We start from the raw sequence: 21,939 nt of genomic DNA, 5'->3' as shown, positions 1-21,939 counted from the left end.
AGAACAGAGTCTTCAGCAATCTGGAATCCTGAATGTTGTGAAAAATTTCAGAAACTGATGGCAAATTGTACCCATGATGGGTATCCAGCTATGGAAACATTAATACATTGATTCAAATTCCTTTACTCAATCAATATAGCCCTGGGGTCATCCTGCAATTGTGTATCAAAAAATACGAAGTTAGGGTGACAAAGTTTGACAATAATTTTATACAAGTCAAATTTGGAAAGTCATATTAAGAATATCCATTGTGAGAGAAAAACATCAAATCCTTTGTGTACACGTTTAGTTTGACTGTAACAAAGCAACGTGTACAATTTTAACATTTAAAACTGAGCATCATCTTTCTTTCCAGTGAAATGAAAAGAAAAATTTAAAAATGAACAGGAACAAATTTACAATAAAGAATGTCAATTGCAACTGAGATCCTATGGGTTCTACTGATTCTCTCATCGAGTGGCAGGGCTCAAGTCATCATTAGGAGATAATTTGGTTTTAAATGTGTCATCTTAAACTGCAAGGATGTCTGTTAAACATCACAATTAAGACATGCCAAAGGAGAAGCCATATTGTCAAAATGCCCACTTAACGCGCCCAAGTATCTCAAACCAACCCTTTGCTGACCTTCTATAACCCCATTTTTTAAAGTTTTTTATTTCCATTTTTTAAACAAGAGAAAGTAAACAGATACACGTGGGTAAATGCTAACTGGCCATATTCACATAGAGACACAGTGTAATCTCTGAGCCCATTATACAGAGAATGGAGGAAAAAAGCTAGACTTCTATGCACTACTTCACAGGGGCCTAGCACCCTCCAGCTTCCAGCAGAGCTAAGGGAGTAGGAGGTTTTTGTTTTTTTTTTCCCCACGGAGCATGGTGGTGTTGATTCCATAAAGTTTTGCTGAGACAGGAAGGGATAAAAATGAATTTGGAATAGAAAAAGCATAGAGATTCTTTTCCTACTGAGTTCTGCTCAAGGTATTCCCCCCAAAATAAGTGGAGAACCATGGTATAAAGGAGAAAATAGACCTCAAAACAGGATGACTAAAAACAAGAGGACAAAAAAAAAATGCAACTTGCTCCCAGGGACTAGAGAAAATTTAAAAAGGAAGGTTGGAATCCATCAGTGTTCTATTAGTCATCTTCTCCTTCATCTTCCTCTCCTTTCTCCTCCTCCTCATAATCTTCATCTTCTTCACCTTTATCCTCATGCCTTTCTTCACCAATATCTTCCAATCCTTCTTCTTCTTTAACATCATCATCATCTTCTTCTTCCCCTTCCTCATCATCCACGTCAGGAACCAAGTAGTACTGTAATGGATTTGGCCAAATATCATCTTTGATTACCTCTCCTAACTCATCTGCAGCTGCATCAGAATGATCAGGAAACAAGGTGAAGAAGCTCTCTGGTTCCTCATGCTGTGTCTTCCTGCTGGCTTTATTCTGCGTTTGGCTTGAACTTTTCATCAGATCCTTTCTGGATTTCAATTTGATTTCAGTGCACTTTGAAGATGAATCACCACTCTCATTCAGATGAAATTCTTTGGAGAGAACTTTATTTTCAAAGTAAGGGTTTTCATTAAAACAAAAATCTATTCTATAACCTGATTTAATATTTTCAAATTCTGTTACTTCAACTCTTATCAAATGATGCAGTGTCTCTTCACCCTCCTGCACAAACAGTACAGACAATTGTGGATGGTTGACAAATGTTGTTACAGCAAAATTTTGGATTTTGGCAGTCAATTCCGACCTCTTCTGAAAAAATGGTTGGCGGAGTTTGTTATTTTTCTGTTCTACTTTCAAAATCTTCTTGCTGGCTTGTTCATTACATCTGTCTATTTCATTTTGTACTTTATCAATATGTTCAATTTCTTCTTGCTGTTCATTTTCTTCCTTCGGCAAGTTTGGAGAAGCAGATGTTTCCTCTGCCCTGGAGGCGGGACTCAGTCTCACTTTATTTGGTTTCTTCGCTTGAAGTGGAAGTGAAGACTGGTGTTTGGGAGCCATACTGTGGGAAAAAAACAAGAATCCACCCAGGGGAAGACACAAACACAAAGAGCTCTGAAAACTCACGTTATTTCATTTTAATTCTCATAGTTATACTTTGACACAGCCACACATTTTTCTCTCCATGTTAATTAACAGACAGGCAGGTAATGTTTAGAGACCCTGAAGAACTCAACCACATCTCACAGAGTCAAAACCAAGCTGTCAATTCAGGTCTGTCTGGCTCCAAAATCCACCACAGGCATGTCTGCTTGATCCACAAAAGAAATTAGGACACAGGTGAAGTTTGAGTGGAGCCAAAACAATGAAACTACTTAAAGACCTTTGTCAGAGAATTATGATAATAAAATTATTATTTTAGGAAAATTAATCTGATAAGAGCCAGTCAAACAGATTAAAATTGAGTGACAGATTAGAGGTTAGAAGAGCAACTATAAAATAACTACAGTATTTCAAGTGTGACATAATGAAAATCTGAATTAATCTGGCAATGGCAAAAAAGGGACAACTTTGTAACAATAATTAACAGAATAGATAACTGATTGGATGTGAGGAACAAAAGATAAGAGAAAGTTAATGATGATTGTTATATGAAAAGTAATATTTTGGCATATGATATATATTTTCAAAGTCAGATATATTCTTTGACCTGTTTTAATACCAATATTGTCTAAGGTCAACATATTTCATTATGTTTACATGTATAACCTTATTAGACCTTATTGTAGTCTTGAAAAGTTAGTGGAAAAAATATGTGCCATGCGTTTTTAAAACTGGACAAGGCTGGGTGAGCTTTTGATATGAGCAAACATACATAAGGTAGAGGTCAGCAGTCAATGCATTCCTAATGTAGTCTACACTATAGTTATCCAAATGTATTTTTGAGTTCCCCATACTTGTATGGTGTTAGTGTTGGTATTAGCATATGCTGACATGTAATTTTAGTTAATTTAGTGTGAATTTTTATTTCTGAATAAAGTAGATATCATTTGATCTTATAAGATTCTAAGAAGTAAGTGGATCTTTGAAAATATTTTTCTTAATTATCGCTATTCTACAAGGCAAGTAGCTGTACATTACGAAGAATGTATCATTTTGTTTATTTTGAGGATTATTTCATATCTTCTGCTCTTTCTCAGAAAAGAAATCATTTGGTCCTTTGAATTTATGCCAGCTAACACAAATGCTTAATTCAAATTGAGATAGAAACCAATTATATTAGGAGAGGATCATCAACAATTGTAGCATTCCAGGAATTTTTGCCCTGACAGGGAGGAGTATGAGGTAAAGAATAGCATTAGAAGGCCCATGAGGAGTCTTTATTTCAATAATTCAATGATTATCTGAATTTGGAGACATTCTTAACTCTCTGAAATAAGTGAATTCAATACAAACACAAGGCATGTTATTTTCTTTCTAGATAGCTTAACAACATCATTAAAGCATGTAAATATTATATTTCCCACAAAACACTAGGAAGCATAAACTAAATCCCTGTAATTCTGCTGCTCCTAGTAAGCTAAAATGTATTACATATTTACAGTAAGCATTGTGTAATCTTAACTTTTAACTATTTTTTCATTCAATTCTCACAGCATCAGGTGCTATTTACACCCTTTATGTGTTTACAAACACATAACGTGAGAGGAAAAGAGTTTTATGTTTGCCTTGGTCACCCATTTATTTTTCTTTTTACCTCCAAAATTGCTTCTTAACAAAGTATGAGGAAAGGTTCTTAGCTGGTAGACCATATGATTTATCACAATCAGTCATGAGTTGTCCATTCAAACAAGATACTTACATAAGCAAATATCTCATTCCACCTTATCTAAACAGATAAGTTGCTTTGACCCAACCACAAACACTTATATATTTCCAAACAGCGTTTTGGAAAGCAGAATTTCCAGAGATTTATAAGATATTGTAACTATCAGAATCAGAATGATCTTTTCTTTTATTTTATTGCTTTCAACCATCACCTTGCATACATTAAAATTCATTGACTGAGCTGGTAGGGATCTGCATGTGCATTTCACCTTAGTATCAATTGACTTGGTGTTAACTGAAGTGCTCTGGCATCCTTGGCCACAGAATTTTGAATCGGATTTTGGTGGGTGAAATAACAGAAGAAACAAAAACAACAAAAAAACCCATGAACAACAAACCTATAAACTACCTTATGTAGTATGGGAATGAACTGTTTAGTAAAGAAATTAAAGGCTAACAGGAAGAGTTGGGATTGCAAAAGTCAAGGACACCATTAAGTCATTGCCAAGAGTCAGAAAAGCTGCCACAGAAGGTCAAGGAAGTGTACATAGCAGAACTCAGCCTGCACAGCTTTCAGGTGGATTCTCCTCACAGACATGCAGGAAAGAGGTGAAATCTCAGAATTTCATCATTTCATTCTCATCATTTGTTTTGTTCCAAAAGTCATGAGGTAGATGGTTCTCAGGTGCTTACTGGGAAGCCATAATGAATCTGACATCTCCCCAGGAATCTTTCTGCAAATGACTTTAGAAGAAAATGATTTCTCCCCTTCAACCTTCACTATTTTAAACAAGTATCTCAAAGTCTATTCTGGAACTATACAGAAAAGTGCATTCTGGGAAATGGAGTCTCCCGCTTCTCCTCAGCAATGTGCAAAGCCGGGCTTAGAAGGAGGCAGTGGTGATGGCAAGTTGCCAACAGGTAATCCAAATGAGGAGACACAAAATCCTTTAAGCCATGTGTCTCTCCCCTTTGATTTTTCAAATCTGTTATAGTCACAACATCCTTTTGATATCTTCTAATTTAAATACTGAAATATAGAGTTACCCATTATTAGCATACCTTATGTTAGGTTATTGGGGACTGGAAGAAAATAAAAAAAAAATATATATATATATATATATACACATATATGTTAAGTTTTAAACAATTATTTTATTAGAATAAGGTATAATTGTATAATTGTTTAAAACATAACTATATATATATATATATATATATATATATATATATATAATATTTTTATTTTCTTCCAGTCCCCAATAACCTAGCATAAGGTATGCTAATAATGGGTAACTCTATATTTCAATATTTAAATTAGAAGATATCAAAAGGATGTTGTGACTGAGCTATGACAGATTTGAAAAATCAAAGGGGAGAGACACATGGCTTAAGGAATTTTGTGTCTCCATATATATATATATATACATATCAAAATATATATACAAATATATACATATCAAAGCAAAGAAGAAAAAGTGCATTATTTCTACAGTCTTCATTTCTTTAATTATTATGTGATCAAAGTTGTTATTTATAACTTCCTTTCTCCCTGTCTTTCTATATACTCTTTGTTCTCAGCCAGAACTTCAACTGGCCATGGTTATTTATCTGAAGGGAGAGGGGAGGTCGCCCAAATCATTATTTCTGAAGAGTCTGTGCCATTAACAATCTTGCTTTTATGTGATTGTTGCTGCAGTTTCATATTTACGTTTACCAGTGGATTTGGGAGTACTAGGAAACACCATTGGCTCCAGACATATTCATCTTTGACCTCATTTTATATTGGCAGGCCTATCTCCTGGATCATCAGGACCTATCATATCAACCAGTACATAAATCCTTTATCTGTCTATTGGTTCTAAAATAGCCAATGGGCAACCTCCTTTCAATTCAATGGAACTTTTGTTGGGTTCTCTGGTTGGAGCATTCCTCCTCTGGGAATCAGAAAGGCATATATTTGCAGGGATGGGAGGCAAGCATTTTGCACTGAATTATTTTAGTAATAGTGACCAAAGTCACTCTCATTTCCACACCTTGGCTCCTAGACTTATGTATTCTGGCTACAGGAGAAACAATACCATATACTAATCGTTAATTCAGAACATATTGCAGCTTGAACACTCAACTTAACAGATGTTGTCACAAAGCCAGCACTATAATTGCATTTCTAATAGCTATTTCATTGTTCTATTAAGTCAGCTGTAGGATAACAGATTTATAACAACAAGAGTGAGTTTGATGGACACAAGCACATTGCCAAAATTCACTCACTTTCAGTGAATTCCCTGATCAGAGAATACTTTGCATGTGTTCTGTGATGTTAAAGATGTCACTCTATAAGTCCACTGATGGTCTACTGAAAGAAGCACTGAAGACTGTGAAGAGAAAATAAATGTCTCCCAGGAAAGGGAAATCATTACTCCTGCCATGAAATATTCAGTCCATTGTAAACATCCTCTCTTGTGGCTGGCATATCCTCCAAGAGAGTGTATAATTCCTTCACTCAGCAATTTTGTAGTTCAGCCTTAGTGAGTGAACCCCAAGCTGGGTAGCTCATTCCTATGGAGTTTCTGGGCAAACAATCTAGCTGACATCCAAAGAACAGTCATTTTGTCCAACAAATTATTGAGAACTTTCTCTATAGAACTTTCTCTATAGTGGGTGCCATTTGGTGAGCATTCTTAGTGAAAACAAATATTTTGACACCCTGTTACAATTCTGAGAGGTGTATCTACTTAATTTTTCATCAGATTCTCTTATCATTCATTTTAAATCTTGTTTCTTTCAAGTTCTTAACCACTGTTCTTCAGGTTCCCCCCTGAGAGGTGCTGTGATATTGTACTGTCATTTTCAGAAAGTGCCAGCAAATTGTGAAGAACTATTTGTAATCCAGGTTTCATTTTTCTTTTGTTTCTTCCTCTCCACTCTCCCATCAACAGGTTACAGGGAGATCTCTTTGAGATTGTAGCTGAGGGTGGAGAGAGTGGGCAATGAAGGGGAACTACAAGTCATGGGAGTCTAAGTCACTTGCTCCTACAATTTACATGTGCTTTCAGCACTGATCTTATATATCACTTCCACTTGATGATAATTACTCTGCACTTCCAATGCCGTGGCTTAAAGGGTGACATAACACTAAGTTCATTGTGAGTAACTCAGTTTGCATTGTAATGTAGTACTCCTGATTAAATATTAAATCTCTACCAGGGCTCAGTAGTACCAGGAACTATTTTACAAAAAGATAAAAGATGTCTCTAGAAAATATCATGAATTTGACCCAGATCCTAAGGTTCTGCACTTGACCTTGTGTTCTGCAATCTTATTAAACTCAGTCATTAATTTTAGTACATTGTTGGTAGATTTTTTGAGATTTTCTAATTAGATAATAATTTTCCTCTTAAATAGCTTACTTATTTTATAGAACATAAAAGGAAAACTACTCTTTTATATAAACTCACCTATTTACAATTTTTGTTGCTCCTCTTTTGTTCCTGAAGAACCTAGCTTCCCTCTGCTATCATTTCCCTCCAACTTGAAGAACTTCTTTCCTGTGATATCTTTAACATCAAAGAACACATGCAACATATTCTCTGATCAGGGAATTCACTGAAAGTGAGTGAATTTTGGCAATGTGCTTGTGTCCATCAAACTCACTCTTGTTGTTATAAATCTGTTATCCTACAGTTGACCTAATAGAACAATAAAATGGCTATTAGAATTCTTTTGGAGCAGGTCCTCCAACAACAAATTATTTAAATGTATTTATTAATAATGAATTTATTTCCCTTAATTCTTAAAGGAGTGATACAGATATAGATGATACAGGTATATGTATATAGCAATATAGATTAAAAGTAGATATGGATATGGATAAAGATGATATAGATATATTTATATAGATAGATAAAAATAGATATGGATATAGATACAGATGATAGAGATAGATACGGGTACAGAACTCTAGCTTGGCACATCTTTTCTTTCAGCAGTTTAAGTATTTCATTCAACTGTTTCCTAGTCGCTGATATGTAGTCTATTTCTCTCTAACTGCTTTCAAATATTTTTCTTTATTTTTCAGAAATTTTATTATGATGTGTCCAGGGATGATTTTTTTTGAATTCATCTTGTTTAAGTTTCCTTCTTGAATTGAAATCCTTAAATCTTTAAATTGATGTATTTTACCACATTTGGGAAGTTTTTCATCATTATTTCTACAAATATAACTTTTTGTCCCGGTCTCTTGCTCCTCTCTTTCTAGAACTCCAATGACACAAACTTTCAACATTGTAAAATTTTCTTATATGTACCCAAGGCTCTATTCACAGTTTTTAAATCTTTTTTGTTCTCTTTATTCAGTTGGATATTTTCTTTTGATCTATCTGAAAGTTCACTGTTTCTTTCTTTGTGATCCCCATTCATAATCTAGTGAAATTTGTATTTGAGTTATTTTATTTTCATAATTCTTCCAATAAGTCATTTTTTAAAATTATGGTAAGAGCACTTAACATGAGACCTAACTCTTAACAAATATATGCACAATACAGTATTATTAACTATTAAAAACATTATGTTGTATAGCAGATCTCTAGAACTTATTCATCTTGTATAACTGAACAGCAACTCCTGATTTTCTTTTCCCCCAGAACCTGGCAACTATCATTTTACTGTATGTGTCTATGAGTTTGAGTATTTTAGAGACCTCATATAAGTGAAGTCATGTCATATTTGTCCTTCTGTGCTGGCTTATTTCATTTAGTATAATGTCCTCCAGGTTCATCCATGTTGTTGCATATGGCAAATTTTCCTTTTTAAAAGCTGAATAATATTCAATTGTATGTATATAACACATTTTCTTTATCCATTCATCTGTTGATGGACATTTGAGTTGTTTTTGTATCTTAGCTATTGTGAATAATGCTGCAGTGCACATGGAATACAGATATCTTCAGATCCTGACTTTCTTTTGAATATATACCCAGAAGTGAGTGGGACTGCTGGATCATATGATAGTTCTGTTTTTAGCTTCTTGAGGAACTTTTATACAGTTTTTCTTATAGTTCCTATATCTCTAGTGAGAACATATATTTTTTATAAACTTAATTTGTATTTATCCTTAATTCATGTGGCACAGGTATAATATCTGCTTTAAATCTTTTTGTGATAATTCCAACTTCGGGATCACCTGAGGATTCGCACTTGTTGATTGTATTTTCCTTTCAGAACTGGTCACGTTTTCCTGTTTTTATATATGTCAAGAAATTTTGAATTATGCCCTTTAATTTCAAATATTAAGTTGTGAAGGATATAAAGCCTGCCATAATTTTATTAAAAATGTTGATTTCTCTTTATTTTTGATTCTTCACCTGTTTTAATAATCAATCAATTTATTTACCTTCAGATCACAAAGACTTTCTTATGCTGCTTTGGTTCTGTCCAATGCATGCTCCACTCAGAAATGTATAGAAGCTTTTGTACATCAAAGGAAACCAAAAACAAGTGAAAAGACAACACTCAGAATGGGAGAAAATATTTGCAAATGAAGCAACTGACAAGGGATTAATCTCTAAAATATACAAACAGCTCATACAGCTCAGTATCAAAAAAAACCCACACAAACCAATCAAAATATGGGCAGAAGACCTAAATAGACATTTCTCCAAAGAAGACATACAGATGGCCAAGAAGCACCTGAAAAGATGCTCAACATCACTAATTATTAGAGAAATGCAAATCAAAACTGCAATGAGATATTACCTCACACCAGTCAGAATGGCCATCATCAAAAAATCTACAAACAATAAATACTGGAGAGGGTGTGGAGGAAAGGGAACCCTCCTACACTTTTAGTGGGAATGTAAATTGGTGCAGCCACTATTGAGGACAGTACAGAGGTTTCTTAAGAAACTAAAAATAAAGCTAACATATGATCCAGCAATCCCACTCCTGGGCATATCTTCAGAGAAAATTGGTTTGAAAGGATGCATACACCCAGATGTTCACTGCAACACTGTTTACAGTAACCAAGACAAGGAAGCAACCTAAATGTCCATCGACAGATGAATGGATAAAGAAGATGTAGTACATATATACAATGGAATATTACTCAACCATTAAAAAGAATGAAATAATGTCATTTGCAGCAACATGAATAGACCTGGAGATTATCATACTAAGTGAAGTAAGTCAGACTGAGAAAGACAAATATATGTCTTTGTTTATATGTGGAATCTAAAAAATAATGATACAAATGAACTTATTTACAAAACAGAAACAGACTCACAGACTTAGAGAACCAACTTATGGTTACCAGGGGAGAAGAGTGGGAGGGAGGAATAGATTGGGAGTTTGGCATTGACATGTACACACTGCTGTATTTAAAATAGATAACCAACAAGGACCTACTGTATAGCATAGGGAATGCTGCTCAATATTCTCTAATAACTTAAATGGGAAAAGAATTTGAAAAAGAATAGGTACATGTATATGTATAACTGAATCACTTTTCCATACAATTGAAAATAACACAATATTGTTAATCAACTATGCTCCAATGTATAATACAAATTTAAAAAAACAAAAAAGAAATGTATGGAAGACATGGATAGTGGTTAAATCTTAGTTCAGTTCTAAAGGCTTTTTCTCTATGTCTCTGGATCTGTCCTTCACATACACAGCTCAGAGGCCAGTCTGAGACTTGTTTGGGAACATACATGAAACCGGGAAATCTCCTTCCTCCTATCTCTTCTTGGAGACTTTCCCCATGTTCTCTGTTCCACCAGGCCTACATTTACTTGTACTCTGACCAGAAAGATCAGATTCTTTTAAAATTTTACCTGTCCACCACATTGTTCTGCCATGTAGCCCCATGACTGTGTGCTCAGGCCAAATCCGTGAAAGAAATGAGAAAAAAAAAAAAAAAGATATTGGTCCCCTTGCATCATATCATTTCTCCAAATTTTGACATTCTCTCCATCTGCACATACTTCCTGATTTTGTTAACCTTTCAGACAGGAGAAATGAATTCTGTCAATTACTTTGGGTAAGAAGTTAATGAAAAGACAGAGAATAGACTAGTGGAATTGTAAAGTTGAAGGTTTAGTGATCCTGACAAGAATGATCTTACTTGAATGGTGGAGATGAAAAATTGTCAGTTCAGTTCAATTTTTTATATAAAATATAATATTTTAAATTATGATAATTTGATTTTTCTCATATCATTTCAATATATAGTGCATTGTTAAATTTTCATTTTCTTTAAAAATTCAAATTTTTCATAATGCTTATTCAGCAATTCCTTACTTTTATTGTCGTGTGACCTTTTGAGATTGTGAGCCTGTGACCTAAGACACTGCCTTTGGAAAGCCTTAACTGTGACAAAAGCTTTTAGTATATATATTTTCATGTAACTCTACCATTTTAAAATGTTCCACAGAATAAGGACATTTTATATATATATTTTTTAAAAACATGCTTTTCCTAAAGCTGTTTACAGTGCATAATAAAAATAGTGTAAAGAACAGTTTCAATTAAAAATTGATGAAAGGAAAGCAATGATAAAAACCTTCATACTAATATGTTCAAACTCTGCACCATAATTAGAAAATTAAAAGTGACTAAAAGGTTATCATTTTTTAAAAAATCATCTGTACCCTCACATTGTCACACTGATTCCAATGAAGATAACTAAGAGTTTCTAGTGCAAAACTAAGAGGTGAGAAACTTCTTAAACAAATGTGTCCATTGAGAAATCTATATCAATGCTTTGGAAATCAATTGATAAAGCTCACATCTGTAATAAGTATGTGTCTCCATTGTAGAGTCATCAACCAGCATATTGAAATTGTTCCTTCCATGCCAAATAACAGTTTTTGCCAAGAAAGGAAGCCCCATGAAGTCATTGTTCTCTCCCCTGAAGTCCTCACCTGGTGTGAGTATGGCTCAGAGCAGCTGCCTGTTCTTGAACTCCTGTCTATCAAACGATTCCTGGCATCGAATCCATGTGCCCACTTGCTGCACTGACAGCCACAAAAGTTATAGGATAATGTTGAATATCTGCCAAAAACAAGTAAAGACATAATTTTTCTCTAGGAAAAAATGTGATTGGGACACAGGTGATTTTTTTCTCTGGAAGCTCTCTACCTTTCCTCTCTCTTCACAGTAGTCCTTCCAGCCTGCCTTTTAATAAACCACCATTTTGTGTTAAGAGTAGGAGAAAGAACATAAAGTCCTTCACTGAAGAAGCACTACGTTCATTTTTGATTTGTCACAATCCGATAGGAAATCTGAGGAATGTTCTCGGACAGAGTGTGACCAGAACAAGAGAGTTCAATTTGATTCACTTGATACGCACTTCCTGAAATTACTTGATAGATCAGAGTGATGTAGTAAAATGATCTTTTATTTCTTTGTTCCTCTTTGGCAGTGTTTAAGTAATTTATTTTATTCTATCTTACAATTCTTTCTGGAAACATCTATTAACAACAAAAATCAGATTTAGAGATCTGGGGAAGTGAAACAGAAATGTATTTCATGCAAACAAATGATAGAATGCCAAAATTGAGAATTTGATTGAAAAACGTTTCTCTATTTTCCTATAAGATTGAAGTTATATAAAATATGCTAATGTCAACAATCTGAGGTATATGAAACAAATACTTATTTAATTTTAAATTATTAAAAAGCCTTATTTTTAATTAAAAAGTACCAAAATAATGAAAACTCATTATGTAAACTTTAAGTAATACCCAAGTGTAAAGAATAGTAATTGAAATCTTGCTTCAGCTCATATATATATATATTTATATATGGATTTCTAGCACAATCTTAATGAATATATAATATAATGATATGTATACACCCACATATATATGTGGGTATATATATATATGTATATATATATATATGATTATATAGAAAGGATATATATTATATACAAAGGATATATATGTATGTATATATATATATATATATATATATATATATATATATACCCAATTTTATCACTAGAGGCAAACAGTACAGCAGTGAAAGTAACTTCTCATACTTTTTATCTACATCATTAAGAACCTAAGTATAAATAAGGGCTCATAATGTAAATGTGTTTTATGACTTCCTTTTATATGAAACAGAACATTGGGTGGTGGTTTTCAATAGATAAATATACATATCTAATTCTACTTACCACTGCTGTGTTTAGTTATGTACTTAACTATTTCCATAGTAATGCAAACTATTCAATAACAAATAATATTTACAATTATGTATACAATCATAATATACATGTGTGAATAACTTTGATCATATGTTGATTATTTTGTATAATAGGATATTAAAAGTGAAAGTGGAAATCAATTGGTGTGGCAATTTAAATATTAAAAGATATTAGTAAATTGCCCTTTGGAAATCAATTATAATTTATACAACTACCAGTACTCTTTGAGAGTGTCTTTTGCCAAACATTTTCATGTATTTAAAATGTTTTAATATTTCTGTGTTGTAATTACATCTTCTCATAGATTGTTTTAAGGTATCATAATTCTCTGGACTATTTTTATTTCTCTGTGAATTTCCTGCTCACACTTTTGCTTATTATTATTATTATCATTATCATCATCATTATTATTAGAACTATTATCATAATATTGGTTTGTAGAAGTATTTTATTATATATATATATTCATATTTCTATGCATATCATAAAATATATATTTATTGCAAAACTGATGTCTGTTATTTTCTAACATTGTTCATGTTAAAAGTTTCAACTCATAGATATATAACATACAAAAAATCAAATAATATTAGTATATTTCTTTCTAGATCTAATTTGGTAAAGAATGTCATCTTCACCCCAAGAGCATACAGATATTCTTTGATATTTTGTTTGGTAATTTAATAGCTCCAGGTTTTAAATTTAGAATTTAAAATTATCTGGAATTTGTTTATTCACATAGTATGAACATTATTGATATTTTTTAGTGTAAAGTTTAAATAACTAGACAATTATAACAGTATAATAGTTAATAGTCAATTATTTTTCCCTCTGACTTGAAATGACACAATTTTAATATATAAAGATTTTCATTAATTCATAGAGGAATATTTGAACTCTGTTTCCTCCATTAATTCATTTCCTACTTCCACTTTCAATAGTACTGTATTTGTATGTGTATAAGGAGAAATGGAGGTGAATTCTCCCTTCATTGTACTTCCTATAGATCCCTATTATGAATAGGTTATTAATTATTTTGTAATTTTAATTTTTACTAGTTTATTGCAGAAATATAGGAAGCCACATGATATTTCAAATTCAATGTTTAAATACTATAAAAGTTTTTATTTACATTGTCTTTAGAATTCAATTATAATTGAATTGAATTCAATTATAAGCCACCATAATAGTATATTTCTAGTTAGGTAAGTGAGAATATTTTTGGTGTTTGCATTTTCTACCTCAAAGAAAGATTGTTTCTTTTTCCTGGTTTCTATATTAGTATAGGACTTGAGCATTAATGTCTTTTTGAATGGTATTTCTGTATTTACTTAATTTCAAAGTAGTAAACAAAATTCTTTCATAGTAAATAGCAGGCTTTCCATTCAAACAAACAATTCCTAAACTAGTTCCCTACAGTTTTCTAAAATGACACAAGATATGGGAAGTTTTGTCAAAATGACTTCCTTGGTCATGGATTTGGAAAATCCTACAAAATACATTCCTTCTAAGACTGGCAACATAAATTAACATATTTAAACTTTGCTTTTACTTGCAAGAAAATAAATATCTCTTCTTTACTTACCAAACTTATGTAAGCACTGATATTTCTTCTTTTATTTTCTTTCTTTTTCTTTTCTCCTTTCTCTTTCTTCCTTCCTTCCTTCCTCCCTCCCTCCCTCCTTCCTTCCTTTCTTCCTTCTTCCTTCTCTCTCTCTCCCTTACTTCCTTCCTTTCTTTCTTTCTTTCATCTTTATTTCACTTTCTTATTAGGATCTTTTTGAACTAGAATCACAATAAATGTTCTTTAGGAAATACTTTCTGAAGCTCAAACAAAAGTTAAAGTTCTCTAACTCTTTGATTAACTACATGAAAAAAGTATTAGATTACTATCTCTTCAGAATAGCTACTTGTCTTAATTATCATTGCATTACCATTATTTGTAAAATCACTGCACAAAAATCAACTTCTCAGAGAACATTTCCTGTTTTGCTCTTCACTTAATCCCAAACACAATACAAGCCTTAACATTTAAGAAATGGTGAGGAGGAGACCTTCAAGATGGCAGAGGAGTAAGACCTGGAGATCACCTTCCTTGCTACAAATACATCAGAAATACATCTACATATGGAACAACTCCTATAGAACACATACTGAACGTTAGCAGAAGACCTCAGACTTCCCAAAAGGAAAGAAACTTCCCATGTACTGGAGTAGGGCAAAAACAAAAAACAAAAAACACAGAGTCAAAAGAATAGGGACTGGACCTACATCTCTAGGAGGGAGCTGTGAAGGAGGAAAAGTAACCACACACTAGGAAGCCCCTTCACTGGCAGAGATGGGGAGGTGGGAGTAAGCTTCAGAGCCACAGAGGAGAGCACAGCAATAAGGGTGCAGAGGGCAAATTGGAGAGATTCCCACACAGAGGATTGGTGCCGACCAGCACTCACCAGCCTGAGAGGCTTGTGTGCTCACCTGTTGGTGTGGTTGGGGGCTGGGAACTGAGGCTCAGGCTTTGAAGTTCAGATCCCAGGGAGAGGACTGGGGTTTGCTGCGTAAACACAGCCTGAAAGGGGCTAGTTTGCCACCACTAGTGGGAGGGAGTCCAGGAAAAATTCTGGGACTGCCTAAGAGGCAAGACAACATTGTTTCAGGGTGCACAAGGAGAGGAGATACAGAGCACTGCTTAAATGAGCTTCAGAGAAGGGCACAAGCCATGGCTATCAGCTTGAGACGGACATGAAATGCTAACGCTGCTGCTACAGCTACCAATAAACCTGTTTGCAAGCACAGGTCACTGTCCATGCCTCCCCTCCTGAGAGCCTGTGCAGCCCACTAAAGCCAGGGTCCTGTGAACCAGGGACAACTTCCCAGGGAGAACACACGGAGCACTTCAGGCTGTTGCAACGTCACACTGCCCTCTGGCACAGCAGACTTGCTCTGCAATCCATATCCCTCCCTCTTTCCAGCCTAAGTGAGCCAAAGGACCCTAATCAGCTTCCCCTTTAACTCTGTACTCTCTGAGCAAAGAAGAGATTCCCTCAGGCAACCTACATGAAGAGGCAGGGCCAAATACAAAGCTGAACCCCAGGGCCTGAGTGAAAAAGAAAAGAAAGGAAATTTCTCCCAACAGCCTCAGGAACAGCAGAATAAATCTCCACAATCAAATTGGTGTACCCTGAATCTCTAGTATACCTGAATACACAACAAATCAACCCAAAATTGAAGCAGTGGACTTTGGAAGCAACAATAGATTTGGGGTTTGCTCTCTGCATCTAATTTGTTTCTGGTTGTATGTTTATCTCAGTTTAGTATTTAGAGCTTATTATCATTGGTAGATTTGTTCATTGATTTGGTTGCTCTCTTCCTTTAAAAAAATATAGATATATATATATTTTTCTTTTTCTCTTTTTGTGAGTGTGTATGTGTATTCTTCTTTGTGTAAATTTGTCAGTAGACCACTGCTTTTACCATTTGTCCTAGAGTTCTACCTGTCCATTTTTTGTTGTTTTTGCTGTTGTTTGTTTTGTTTTGTTTTGTTTTGTTTTTTTGTTTTTTTGTGTTTTTTTAGTATAGATTTTACTGTTTGTTATCATTGGTGGATTTGTTTTTGGTTTGGTTGCTCTCTTCTTACTATCTTTCTTACTTCCTTTTTTATTATTTTTATTTTTTTTTATTTTTAAGATTTTTTTTATTTTAGTAACTTTTCATTTCTTTTTGTTCTTTCTCTTTCTTTCTTTCTTTCTTTCTTTCTTTCTGTCTTTACTTCTTTCCTTTTAGCTCCCTTTTCTTCTGAGCCATGTGGCTGACAGGGTCTTGGTGCCCCTGCTGGCTGTCAGACCTGTGTCTCTGAGGTGGGAGAGCCGAGTTCAGGACATTGGTCCACCAGGACCTCCTGGCTAAATGTAATATCAAACAGCGAAAGCTCTCCCAGAGAACTCCAACTCAACACAAAGACTCAGCTCCACTCAACAACCAACAAGCTACACTTCTGGACACCCTATGCCAAACAACTAGCAAGACAGGAACACAACACAACCCATTAGCAGAAAGGCTGCCTAAAATCATAATAAGTTCACAGACTCCACAAAACACAGCAGCAGATGTGGTACTGCCCACCAGAAAGGCAAGATCCAGCCTCATCTGCAAGAACACAGGCACCAGTTTCCTCCACTAGCAAGACTACACAACTCACTGAATCAACCTTAGCAACAGGGGACAGACACCAAAAACAACGGGAAGTACAAAACTGTTGCCTGTGAAAAAAAAAAAAAAAAAAAAAAAAACCCAAACAGAGTAAGTTAAGCAAAATGAGAAGACAAAGAAACACACAGCAGATGAAAGAGCAAGGCAAAAACTCACCAGACCAAACAAACAAAGAGGAAATAGGCAGTCTACTTGAAAAAAAATTCAGAGTAATGATAGTAAAGAAGATCGAAAATCTTGGAAATAGAGTAGAGAAAGTACAAGAAAGTTTAACAAGGACCTAGAAGAAGTAAAGAGCAAAAAATGATGAACAACACAGTAAATGAAACTAAAAATTCTCTAGAAAGAATCAATAGCAAAATAACTGAGACAGAAGAACGGATAAGTGACCTAGAAGATAAAACAGTGGAAATAACTATTGCAGATCACAATAAAGAAAAAAGAATTAAAAGAATTGAGGACAGTCTCAGAGACCACTGGGACAAAATTAAACAAACCAACATTCGAATTATAGGGGTCCCAGAAGAAGAAGAGAAAAAACAAGGGATTGAGAAAATATTTGAAGAGATTAGAGTTGAAAATTTCCCTAATATGGGAAAGAAGATAGTCAATCAAGGCAAGGAAGGGCAGAGAGTGCCATACAGGAAAAATACAAGGAGAAACATGCCAAGACATATATAAATCCAACTATCAAAAATTAAACAAAGAAAAAATATTAAAAGCAAGGGGAAAAACAGCAAATAATATACAAGGGAATCCCTATAAGGTTAACAACTGATCTTTCAGCAGAGACTCTACAAGCCAGAAAGAAGGGGCAGGATATACTTAAAGTGATGAAAGGGAAAAACCTACAACCAAGATTACTCTGTCCAGCAAGGATCTCATTCAGATTTGATGGAGAAATTAAAACCTTTACAGACAAGCAAAAACTAAGAGAATTGAGAACCACAAACCAGCTTTACAACAAATGCTAAAGGAACTTCTCTAGGCAGGAAACACAAGAGAAGAAAAAGACCTACAATAACAACCCAAAACAATTAAAAAATGGTAATGGGAAAATAGATATTGATAACTACCTTAAATGTAAATGGATTAAATGCTCTCACCAAAAGACATAGACTAGCTGAATGGATACAAAAACAAGATCTGTATATCTGCTATCAACAAGAGACCCACTTCAGACCTAGGGACACATACGGACTGAAAGTGAGGGGATGGAAACAGATATTCCATGCAAATGCCAATCAAAAGAAAGCTGGGGTAGCATTTCTCATATCAGACAAAATAGACCTTAAAATAAAAACTATTACAAGAGACAAAGAAGGACACTACATAATGATCAAGGGATCAATCCAAGAAGAAGATATAACAACTGTAAATATTTATGCACCTAACATAGCAGCACCTCAATACATAAGACAAATTCTAACAGCCATAAAATGGGAAGTAGACTGTAACATGATCATAGTAGGGGACTTTAACACCCCACTTTCACCAATGGACAGATCATCCAAACTGAAAATAAATAAGGAAACACAAGCTTTAAATGATACATTAAACAAGATGGACTTAATTGAAAATTATAGTACATTCCATCCAAACAGAACAGAATACACTTTCTTCTCAAGTGCTCATGGAACATTCTCCAAGATAGATCATATGTTGGGTCACAAATCAAGCCTTGGTAAATTTAAGAAAATTGAAATCATATCAGTTGTCTTTTCCAACTACAACACTAAGAGACCTGATATCAATTAAAGGAAAAAAATCTGTAAAACATACAAACACATGCAGGCTAAACAATACACTACTAAATAACCAAGAGATCACTGAAGAAATCAAGAAATACCTAGAAACAAAGGACAATGAAAACACAATGACACAAAACCTATGGGATGCAGCAAAACAGTTCTAAAGAGGGAAGTTTAGAGCAAAACAATCTTATCTAAAGAAACAAGAAAAATCTCAAATAAACAATCTAACTTTACACCTAAAGGAATTAGAGAAAGAAGGACAAAAAAAAACCCCAAAGTTAGCAGAAGGAAAGATATGATAAAGATCAGATCAGAAATAAATGAAAAATAAATGAAGGAAACAATAGCAAAGATCAATAAAACTAAAATTTTGTGATTTGAGAAGATAAACTAAATTGATAAACCATAGCCGGATTCATCAAGAAAAAAAGGGAGAAGACTCAAATCAATAGAATTAGAAATGAAAAAGGAGAAGTAACAAGTGACACCACAGAAATAGAAAGGATCATAAGAGATTACTACAAGCAACTATATGCCAATAAAATGGACAACTGAAACAAATGGATAAATACTTAGGAAAGCACAACCATCTGAGACTGACAAATCACAATCACTGAAATTGAGACTGTGATTAAAAATCTTCCAACAAACAGAAGCCCAGGACCAGATGGCTTCAAACATTTAGAGAAGAGCTAACACCCATCCTTCTCAAACTTTTCCAAAATATAGCAGAAGGAGGAAAACTCCAAAACTCATTCTAGGAGGCCACTATCACTCTAATACCAAAAACAGGCAAAGATCTCACAAAGAAAGAAAACTACAGGCTAATATCACTGATGAGCATAGATGCAATTATCCTCAACAGAATACTAGCAAACACAATCCAACAGCATATTCAAAGGATCATACACCATGATCAAGTGGGGTTATCCCAGGAATGCAAGGATTCTTCAATATACACAAATCAATCAATGTGATAAACCGTATCAACAAATTGAAGGAGAAAAACCAAATATCATCTCAATAGATGCAGAAGAAGCTTTTGACAAAATTCAACACATATTTATGATAAAAAACCTCCAGAAAGTAGGCATAGAGGGAACTTACCTCAACATAATAAAGGCCATATATGACAAACCCACAGCCAACCTCATTCTCAGTGGTGAAAAACTGAAAACATTTCCTCTAAGATCAGGAACAGGACAAGGTTGTCCCCTCTCATCACTATTATTCAACACAATTTTGGAAATTTTAGCCACAGCAATCAGAGAAGAAACAGAAATAAAAGAATCTAAACTGGAAAAAAAGAAGTAAAGCTGTCACTGTTTGCAGGTGACATGATACTATACATAAAGAATCCCAAAGATGTTACCAGAAAACTACTAGAGCTAATCAATGAATTTGGTAAAGCAGTAGGATACAAAATTAATGCACAAAAATCTCTTGCATTCCTATACACTAATGTTGAAAAATCTGAAAGAGAAATTAAGGAAACACTCCCATTTACCATTGCAACAAAAAGAATAAAATACCTAGGAATAAACCTACCTTCAGAGACAAAATACCTGTATGCAGAAAACTATAAGACACTGATGGAAGAAATTAAAGATGATACCAACAGACAGAGAGATATACTATGTTCTTGGACTGGAAGAATCAACATTGTCAAAATGACTATACTACCCAAAGCAATCTACAGATTCACTGCAATCCATGTCAAACTATCACAGGCATTTTTCACAGATCTAGAACAAAAAATTTCACAGTTTCTATGGAAGCACAAAAGACCCCGAATAGCCAAAGCAATCTTGAGAAAGAAAAATGGAGCTGGAGGAATCAGACTCCCTGACTTCAGACTATACAACAAAGCTACAGTAATCAAGACAGTATGGTTCTGGCCCAAAAACAGAAATATAGACCAATGCAACTGGATAGAAAGCCCAGATATAAACCCACGCACATGTGGTCACCTTATTTTTGATAAAGAGGAGTAGAATGTATGATGTAGAAAAAACAGCCTCTTCAATAAGTGGTGCTGGGAAAACTGGACAGCTACATGTAAAAGAATGAAATTAGAACATTCCCTAACACCATACAAAAAATAAACTCAAAATGCATTAAATACTTAAATGGAAGACCAGACACTATAAAAATCTTAGAGGAAAACATAGGCACAACACTCTATGACATAAATCACAGCAAGATCCTTTTTTACCCACCTCCTAGAGAAATGGAAATTGAAGCAAAAATTAACAAATTGGACCTAATGAAGCTTAAATCTTTTGCTCAGCAAAAGAAACCCTAAACAAGACAAAAAGACAATGCTGAGAATGGGAGAAAATATTTGCAAATGAAGCAAGTGACAAAGGATTAATCTCCAAAATATACAAGCAGTTCATGCAGCTCAATATCAAAAAAAAAAAAAATCCTACTCCAAAAATGGTTAGAAAGCTTAAATAGACATTTCTCCAAAGAATATATACAGATTGCCAACAAACACATGAAAGGTTGCTCAACATCACTGATCATTAGAGAAATGCAAATAAAACCTACAATGATGTATTACCTCACACCTGTCAGAATGGCCAACATCAAAAAATCTACAAACAATAAATGCTGGAGAGGGTGTGGAGAAAAGGGAACACTCTTGCCCTGTTGGTGGGAATGTAACCTGATACAGCCATTATGGAAAACGGTCTGTAGGTTCCTTTAAAAAAACTACAAATAGATGTACCATATGACTCAGCATCCCACTACTGAGCATATACCCTGAGAAAACCATCATTCAAAAAGAGTCATGTACCACAATGTTCATTGCAGCACTATTTACAATAGCCAGGACATGGAACCAACCTAAATGTCTATTGACCAATGAATGAGTAAAGAAGATGTGACACCTATATACAATGGAATATTACTCAGCCATAAAAAGATATGAAATTGAGTCATTTGTAGTGAGGTGGATGGGAGTAAAGTCTGTCAAACA

General features: G+C 34.2%; 1 protein-coding gene across 1 annotated transcript; it reads right to left on the bottom strand.

Moving 5' to 3' along the window:
• Positions 1 to 1,117: 1,117 nt before the first annotated feature.
• Positions 1,118 to 2,012, bottom strand: LOC309792496 (protein SET-like; the record flags this gene model as incomplete). Its single annotated transcript, XM_082602160.1, has 1 exon — positions 1,118 to 2,012. One exon carries the CDS (start codon positions 2,010 to 2,012, stop codon positions 1,137 to 1,139), a length of 876 nt encoding a protein of 291 aa, XP_082458286.1. The 3' UTR covers positions 1,118 to 1,136.
• Positions 2,013 to 21,939: the final 19,927 nt, after the last annotated feature.

This window comes from Mesoplodon mirus (genome assembly GCF_964341445.2).
Source record: "Mesoplodon mirus genome assembly, chromosome: 17".
Taxonomy (NCBI): Eukaryota; Metazoa; Chordata; class Mammalia; order Artiodactyla; family Ziphiidae; genus Mesoplodon; species Mesoplodon mirus.
Note: the sequence above shows the minus strand (reverse complement) of the source record. Positions and strands in the feature narration are given on the sequence as shown.